This window comes from Notamacropus eugenii, chromosome 3, assembly GCF_028372415.1.
Source record: "Notamacropus eugenii isolate mMacEug1 chromosome 3, mMacEug1.pri_v2, whole genome shotgun sequence".
Taxonomy (NCBI): Eukaryota; Metazoa; Chordata; class Mammalia; order Diprotodontia; family Macropodidae; genus Notamacropus; species Notamacropus eugenii.
The window spans coordinates 22,778,981-22,787,779 of record NC_092874.1 but is presented as its reverse complement, the minus strand read 5'-3'; the positions used below and the strand labels follow the sequence as shown (position 1 = coordinate 22,787,779).

General features: G+C 48.0%; 1 protein-coding gene across 4 annotated transcripts in view; it reads left to right on the top strand.

The window, feature by feature from the left end:
- The first annotated feature begins 820 nt into the window (after positions 1–820).
- Positions 821–8,799, top strand: part of CNOT10 (CCR4-NOT transcription complex subunit 10) — a 60,494-nt gene continuing 52,515 nt past the window's right edge. The window contains exons 1-2 of one of the 4 annotated variants that reach the window (XM_072651099.1): positions 897–1,186; positions 7,375–7,475. In XM_072651099.1, the coding sequence (XP_072507200.1) occupies positions 960–1,186; positions 7,375–7,475 (328 nt within the window). In that variant the 5' untranslated portion in view covers positions 897–959. Of the gene's footprint in view, positions 1,187–4,279; positions 4,506–7,374; positions 7,476–8,799 lie in introns of those variants that run through there. The other 3 variants (XM_072651098.1, XM_072651100.1, XM_072651101.1) reach the window with 3 other exon arrangements.

The following is an 8,799-nucleotide window of genomic DNA, read 5'->3' as shown; positions in this document are numbered from 1 at the left end:
CTTCGCAATAGGGACAGACGGCGTGATGAACGACTGGTCAGCCGAGGGTCCGCCGCCACTGACCTGGCATCACCCCGAGAAGCCGCCGCGGGGCCCCGGCCCCCCTGGGGTCCCAGCTCTAAGGCTCGCTGCTTCTCCTCCTGCGGGCTGATCCTGCCCCCCCAGCTCAGCCCCGGACTTTGGGGTGCGCGTACGCCGGGATGCGAAGCTCTCAGAACAAACACTGATGGTCCCCGCCCCTCCTCAGGCCCTTCTCCAGAAGGATCCCCGGAGGGTCTGCACGTAGGAAGGAGTTTGGGGCGCCCAGGCCCCCCAGGGGTCTCCCGGAGGCGCTGCTTTAGCCCTCGCTCCGTGACCCAGCCAGATGGAAAGGTGGCTGGTAACGTGGACACGGCGAGGCTTCCCCGCCGAGAGGGCGCTCCCGGGGACTCTCCCGGACAGACCCGCGGCCCCCCACCCCACCGGGGTCTGACGTCCCAGGGGACCCCACTGCAGAGACTGGAAGCTCGCCCCAGTCATCCCCATCCACAGTCCGTGGAAGACACGAAAGAGCGCTTCTTAAGTGCCCGCGGGCGCGGGGGACGAGACACAGAGAGTAGGAAAGGCCTCGGCCCTCCGGGAGCGCCCTCTCCGGGCGGGGTAGGCCCCGGGAAGCCGCCAGCGAAGGCGGTCAGTCACCGTCATCAGAACGTTAAGTCCAGCCAAGCTCATCCCGCAGGGGCAGCGCCCAGAGCCACCCCCTCCTCTGTCCGAGGCGGGGCCTGGGGGACGTGGTCACGTGGTCGGGGGAGCCCGCCGTCTCTGACGTAAGCACCACGAGGCGTGGTCTCGCCCGCCGTTCCCACGCTCGCCCCGCCCCTCCCGCGACCTCTCCTCTCGCCCCGCCCCCATCTCCGCCGCGCGCGAAGCACCCGGAAGTCGCGTGTCAGGAAAGGGGGAGGGGCGGCTGCCGGCGGTGGATGGCGGGAGGTCTTCGCACAGGCGCCAACAGAAAAGCAATCATCCCGCTGCGGGAGCGGCCTAGGGCTTGTGGCCGCTGGTCCGCGCTCCCGCCAGGGCCGCGGCGAGGCCCGCGAAGGCTGGCACCGCAGCGAGTCGGCGGTCGCCCCCGCCGGAGTCCCGGCTGCGCCGCTGGCCGGGAGGCGCGTGAAGCGGGCGGGGAAGATGGCAGCGGACAAGGCCGCAGGTGAGGAGGGTTCGGCCCAGCGCTCTGGGGCGCGCGCGGCGGAGGAATATGAGTGTTCTAGCTTCGGTGCGGCGGTGACTGCGCATGCGCGAGGGAAGGACGGGATCCATGCGCGGCGAGGAAGTCGCATGCGCAGCAGTCCCGTCCTCGGGCGCGTCGCGCCCGCCGAGTCCACAGTTCCCCGCTTCTCTTCCCCGCCTGACCGGGGTTCAGCCGCCCCTCGGTGACCCCGCCGAAGGCACCGCCTCCTCTGGGCCTCAGTTCTCTCCTCCGGAGGCCCCTTGCCACTGTGACCTTGGGGGACGGAGGCCTGTGTGGCCTCCTGTCCTGGTCAATGTTGGGGAGGTGGGCGGGTCTCAGACTCCGTTTCCTCTTATGTGAAATGAGGAGGGGGCTCTCAGAAGTCCCAGCGATGCCTTCCCTGCTCGTGGCTTTGGAGCTCGATCCATCCTTCTGAAGGCTGCCTTGGCTAAGCCCCCACTGTGCGCCCGGCCGCCCCACTGGGTGCCGGCCCCCCCCCTTTTGCGCCCGGTCCCCCCACACTGTGTGCCCGGCTCCCTCCACTGGGTGCCCGGCCCCCCCCACTGTGCGCCTGGCCCCCCCACTGTGAGCCCGGCCCCCCCCCTTTTGCGCCCGGTCCCCCCACACTGTGTGCCCGGCTCCCTCCACTGGGTGCCCGGCCCCCCCCACTGGGTGCCGGCCCCCCCACTGTGCGCCCGGCCCCCCCGCACTGTGCGCCCGGCCCCCCCCACTGTGAGCCCGGCCCCCCCCCCTTTTGCGCCCGGTCCCCCCACACTGTGTGCCCAGCGCCGGGGCCCTGCTCTGGGCTAGCCCCATCCCACAGTGCTGTCGACGCTCACCCTACAGCCGTGATCAGAAGGACCTCGGTGGTCCATTGTCAGGAGTAAAGAATGAGATATACCTAGTGAGCGCCCCGCCTGTGCCAAGGCTTCGGAGCCCTGCTCTCCACTCCATCCCTAATTCAGTTCCTCCTGCCTGCCCCTTTTGGAACTGTCACCATCCAGCACCCTTGGCAAGGAAGGCCCTTTCACAGCACTTTGGGGCAGTATTCTGTATTCAAATTGGCCGTGTTGGTTCTTCTGCCCACAAGCATTTAGATGCCTGTTCCGGGCCCTGGGGCTGAGACAGCCTCTTGTTGCCAGGAGCATGCCTTCCTGTGCCTGAGATGACGGAGATGCAGGGTGCAAGCGGATGGTGGTGCCCCAGCTTTTTGCGGATTAGGAGAGGCTTGCGTCCCAAGTCTGGGGGCAGGTGACCTAGAACAGTGTTGTGGGTGAGGATGGATTGCAGGGGGGAAGAGGGAGTAAACATTCAGTGAGGCTGGAAAGATAGGTTGGGATCAGGTTGGGGACTTGGTCTTTGCCCCCACTGGAGTCTGATGGGCGATTGACACGCTCAGAACCGCATTTAAGGAAACTCACTGGGGCATAGGGGTCTCCAGTGACCTGAACTGAGCTGCAGCAATCTAGATTAAGGGGTCCGAACTCGTAGTCTGTGGCTTTTTTTTAAAGCAACTTTTTTGAAGCAGTATACAAATATATAAAAATTCAAATGCTTCTTTTATTATTGTATTTTATTTTTGGTATTTAAAAAAAATTTCTTTTCTGAGATGGGTCCATAGGTTTCACCAGATAGCCAAAGGGGTCCATGACCCAAAAAAGATGACTGGAGTTGAGGTCCTGAACTAAGGTGTTGGCTTCGAAGAGAGAGAATGGCCTACAAATAATGTGGCATTCATGGAAGTGACTGATGGGATACATGAGGTGAGGGGAGGAAGGCATTGAGGCTAATGCTGAATTTGGAAGACTGTTAAAATCAATCCGTCAAGAAGGCTGGTGTAGGGGTATCTGGAAGAGGGAGGGATGCATTGGGGGAGAGGGAGAGACATTGAATGATACCTGGGATGTCCAGTTTGAAATGTCCAGTTGGTAATATTGAATTGAACCTCATTAGGAACGGGGACTGATTTTTAGATCTGAGTTATTTGAGTAGATATGATAACTGAACCCATGTCAGTTGATAAGAAGCCTAGGACAGAACCTTGGGGCACATTCCCAGGTTGTGTGGTGTGAATGGAGAGCCAGCCAAGGAGACTGAGGAGCAGCCAGTGTCCATCCAGGAGGAGCTAATGATTGACAGTATCAGAGGTAGGTTAAGAAGCAGGATTGAAGAAAGATGCACATATTTGGTTATTAAGAGATCCTTGGTAACTAGAGAGAGAGTAGTTTGAGTACAGGCTGTAGAGGGTGAGAGAAGTGGAGATACCCAAAATGGAGCTGGGAAGAGGAACAGATATGTAGGACATTGTAGGTTCTAGTGAACGCATCTGTTTTTAAACAGATGCGTTCACTAGAACCTACAAATCCATCTGTTTTTAAACTTTGGAAGACTTGGGCATATTTGAAGTCAGTTGAAAGGAATCAGTAAAATAGGAAGAGGTTGAAGATTTGAGAAAGATGGAGGTTGTAACCTGCTGGAGGTGACAGGAGGAGAGGGCCAAGAGCATGTGCACATACAGAGCTTTCTCCTGACTCCAGGGAATCCTTGCGTGTGAGTGCTGGACACACGATGAAAAGCATTGCATTGTACTACCAAGCATGCTTTATTAACAGCCATTGAAACAGTGTTGCTGTTCAAGTGATAGAAAAGCATGTGTCTTTGTGGTGATAATGGGTAACCTTGAGTTGTTTCAAAAGTGTCTTGGTAGGAAAAATTTCTTTCTGTGAAAGTATGATCCATTTGAAGCAGGGCCTTAAAATTCTTTTTTTTTCTCTGAAATTCTTTTTTTCTTGAGCATTTTGGTTACTTAGCTATATTTTGACAAATGATTTTAACTTGTTTGGAACACTAGAGTCCAGTGGGTCTTATCCACCAATCAGATTTGAATTGTTAACTTCTGTGTTTGAGTATACCACTCTGTGTTTTCTGTTAACTGGCTTTTTCATTTGATTATACTAATGAAGATTTGGTTCCACTTTCTTTAGCGAGAGAGAATTTTGGGGGTCAACTTGACCAGCTTAAAGAATTTTGAAGATGTAATGAATTCCTTTTTCTTTTTCACGTAACTTAGGCGTAAAAGGAATTGTTTTGTCAAAGATGAAATCCATTAGCGCAAAGACTATCAAGCCTTGGGAGACCCAGAGGTCTCTATGTCTAAAGGATAAACCCTTTTTATTGGATCAAAATGGAAAGGGTGTCCAAGATATGAATAAACAGTCATTTACTATTTCAGTTGGCAGTGGTGATTTCTTTTGGAGAAATAAAGATGAATTGTGGAATTGGATGCAGACTCACTCTGGTAAGACTTTGTTAGTCTTTTAAAAACTTTTAAAAAATAATGCTATTTGGTCTTAGAGTTGAAGAAACCGAGGCAAACACTGGTTTGTGGTCATGTGAATGTTATTTCCTGAATCCATTTCTTCCAAGTGTATGTGGAAGTGGGTCTGTCTGAGCACACAGGAAAAGAGGCTACTCCTGCCAACATGGTCAGCTCTTGAGCTCATTTTACACTGAAATCTGGTTCTAAATTTTTGTGTAGTTTGGTTTCCACATAGTTACTAACCCTGCTGCTTTTCCAACTAGGAAAATGACATGTTATATTAATGAAAGGGAAATTAATAACAGTGAGGAAATTTCCAGGAGGTGAGAGGTGGGCATGGACATATGATCCCTAGAGGATTCTGATATCAACAGCCACATGAAATACCAGTGGACTCTGTTATCTTCCCCGAAAGACTTTGATCACCCACTTGGGTTTGATTTTTTTGTCCTCTTTGATTGAATAAGAGTCTTTTAAGAGGAGGTGGAGAGTTAAATTCTTCTATCCTTCCTCAGTAAATTTATTGGGACTTTTCCAGTGGAGTCCTTAGAGGTAACTGTGAGAACTGGACAGCATGAATCTCATTTAATCATGTCATCTGATTATGAGTTGATATTTATTGGAATTAACTGAGTTAACACTAATATGATCCCTGAATTCACCAAATATCTGTTGTCTCCTCTGTGCAGAGCCCCATGCTAGCTGTTGGAGGAGACAGGAAGTGGAGCTAAGGTATCTTTACCCTCCCTAGGGCAGTCCATCAGTAGGCATTTGTTAAGCATCTGCTCATATGCCAGGCACGGGTATGTAACATGTGCATGATAATTGGCATCAAGAGGCATCAAGTGCTTTCAATAGATTATTTCCTTTGATCTTCACACAAGCCTGTGAGGCTGGTGTTACTGCTATGCCTCATTTTGCAGATATAATTTTATTTTTTAGAAAAAATTTAAGAAAATCTCAATTGTATGGCAGTGATTGTCAAACATTAAAAAATAATAAAAAAAAATTTAAATTCAGTTTTGTTTTATTTTCAGTTCCACATTCTCTTCTCATCTTCATCTCCTCCACCCATGAAGAAAGCAAGAAAACAAAATCCATTGCAAATGTATATAGTCAAGCAAAACAGATTCTGGCCTTAAGCCATGTACAGAAAAAGGGTGCCTCAGTCTGCCCTCTGAGTCCGTCTCTGTTGAACTGGGCAGCATGTTTCATCTTGAGCCTGAGAAACTTGAAAAGACAAGAATGTGCATAAAACTGCATGTCGGATTGTTAAAGCTTCATTCTTAATAAATATGATGGCAAACAAATAATCAGAAACAGTGTGTGATGAAATGCTTTCTCTCTTAGAACATACCTCATATCCTTTTTTACCATGATGTAGTGGTGACCCTGGGTCCCCAGTGTTGCTAAGCGAGCACAAGTCTCTGCTGCTCTTTCTAAGTTGGAGGCTTCAAGGACTGGCCTGGGGTAGCTCAGAAGGCGTCTCTGAGGACTTCCCAGCTTTGCTAGATTTTAAGAGGCTCATCACCGAATATTGACTCGTAGGGGATTTTTTTCTTTTGTGGCCAAAATAACTTGTGAATATCTATATGCTAAGGTGTGGAAAAAGTTTTCAGTGATGAAATATAGTGTGTCTTTTGAAGTATGAAGTACATATGTTGACTACTTAGGGAGTGGAGGTTTTGATTGGGGTACATGGAGATGGCCAAGGAATCTGGAGTTAGGGTGCAGGTGTGTGTGTGACCACTGGGCAGTGGGGCATGGATGGAGGGGAAGATTCTTCACCATTTCTCTCCCAATCTTTGTCATATTAATAATGTAATAGTGAAGTTTCCTTCAATTGAAGGGACATTTAAGGGAGCTGAAGAAGCCAGGAGGCATGATACTTGCATATAAGCTGTTTTACTCAGTGTTGGACCACTTAAAGGCTAAAAGATAACAGATATTTTCCTGGGTTTTAAAAACTATTAAACTTTTCCCCATGAAGTTCCTAGGCTTTTGCAGAATCTTAAGTTGAAAGGGATCTTAGAGGCTTCCTATTCCAAATCCATTCCCTCCCCGCCAGCATTTGCTTGAAGACCTCTATCCAGCACCAGGAAAGACCCCACCTCCTGAGGCAGCCTCTTCTGCTTCTGGCTACCTGGGATTTAATCAAGCCTAAATCTGCCTCTCTGCCAATTCTGTTCGTTGTTACTGGGTGTTAGAGTCACACTGAATAAGTCTTATTCCTCTGTGACAGCCCTTAAAATGCACGGAGGCAGCTCTCAGGTTCCTCTTAAGTCTTCTCTTGTCCAGGCTCAATGTCACCAGGTCCTTAACTTGATCTCCCCAGGGATCGTCTTTCTTTGCTCAACTGTCTTTGGATGCTCTTCAGCATATCGGTGCGCTTCGTGCAATGTGGCACTTGCAACTGAGCTCAGTACTCCAGATAGGATTGGATAGAGCGTTGTACCTCAAACCTTTCAAGTCCCTCGTCCTTGACTTAGGGCTCTCTTAATGCAGCCTATAATCCTATTGGCTCCATATCATAATGGTGATTCATATTGAACTTGTAGTCCAGTAAAATTTCCAGGTCTTTTTCAGATGAACTTGTTTCTTGACATGCCTCCCCCATCTTTGGCTCTTGAAGTTGATATTTTTTAATGTAAATGTAAGACTTTATGTTTATCCCTATTAGATTTTGTCTTATTAAATTCCAATCGGTGTTTTAGCTTGTCAAGAATTATTGGGTCCTGACTATCGTCTCTGTTGGCTGTTCTTCACAACTTTGTGTCATCTGCAAATTTGATAAGCATGCCATCTATGCATTTATCCAAGTTATTAATAAAAATGTTAAATTGCACAGGGCGAAAGACAGATCCTGGGGCACTCCACTAAAGACCTCCTTCCAACATCTAGCCATTAATGACTCATTGTGTCCAGCCGCTCAGCCAGTTCCAAATCCACGTAAGTGTATTATCGTCTAACCCACATGTCTCCATCTTGTCCAGAAGAATAACATAAGAGACTTTGTCAAATTCATTGCTAAAATCTAGATAAGATATATCAATAGATCTACTAGTCAAGCAACCCTTTTCCCCAAAAAAGGCAATAAGGTTTAGTCTGACGTGACCTGTTCTTGATAAAGCTAAGTTGGGTCTTTGTGCTCACCGTTTTCTTTTCTGGTTGTTTATTAACTGTGTCTCTAAGAATACGTACTGGAATTTTGCTAAACATCAAAGTTGAGCTCATTTAATTTGCAGGTTCTGTTCCCTTTAAAAGAAATCTATACAGCATTTGTTCTTCTCCAGCCTTGTAATGCTTCTGTTCTCTATGATCTTTTATTTTCTGAGTTTTTTTTTTCTTCTGGTAAATGTATAGATTTATTGTATTTTCTGTAAAATCAGACTGGAGTTGACATAAATCTTCCCACGTTTCTCTAAATTTCTTACAGTTGCCTTTTCTTACATTGCAGTGATGTTCCCATTACATTCTCTCCTGCCTTCATTACAAACCTTTATCATCAAGCAAAATGAATTCCTGAATTGGCCACATCCAAAAAAAGACTCAGTTTATACTATGAGTCCTGTTTCTTCTCTATGGAGAAATGGGCTTCATTATGAGTTCTTTGGAATTGTAGTCAGTCACTGTATTGATCAGAAGTCCTATGTCTTTCAAAGTTTTTTTTCTTTGTAATGTAGTTGTCTTTCCTCCTTAGTTAGCATCATGCAAGTCTTCCCAGGTTTTTTTTGAAACTATCTGCTTCATTATTTCTTAGAGCACAATCGTATTGCATTATATTTATAGGCCATAATTTGTTCAGCCCTTCTCCAGTTGGTGCACACCCTCACAGTTTGCAGTTCTTACCACCACAAAAAGAACTGCTGATAATATTTTGGCACCTCCTTGGAGTCCATTTTGTTTAGAACTAATCTGTTCTTCAATCTGTTCTCCCTCTCATCGCCCCCCCCCCCCTTTTCCTCTTTTCTTCCTGTTTGCCCATTAAATAGAACCTTTCTGAACCCAGTGCTGTGTATTGTTTTCTCCTTTGACCAATTCAGATGAGAATGAGATTGAATTATCAACCACTTTTCCCACCCCTTCTCCCTTGTTTGTATAGACTTCTCTACTTTCTTATACCCATAATATGAAATAATTTTCTTCTTTTCTCCTCTCCGCCCATTGTATTCTTCTTTTCCTCCCTTTCCATTCAAGATCACCAAAATATGACAGAATACCTTCCAGAACTCTGTCCAGTTAGACTCCCTCTGTGACCACAGCGATAATAAAG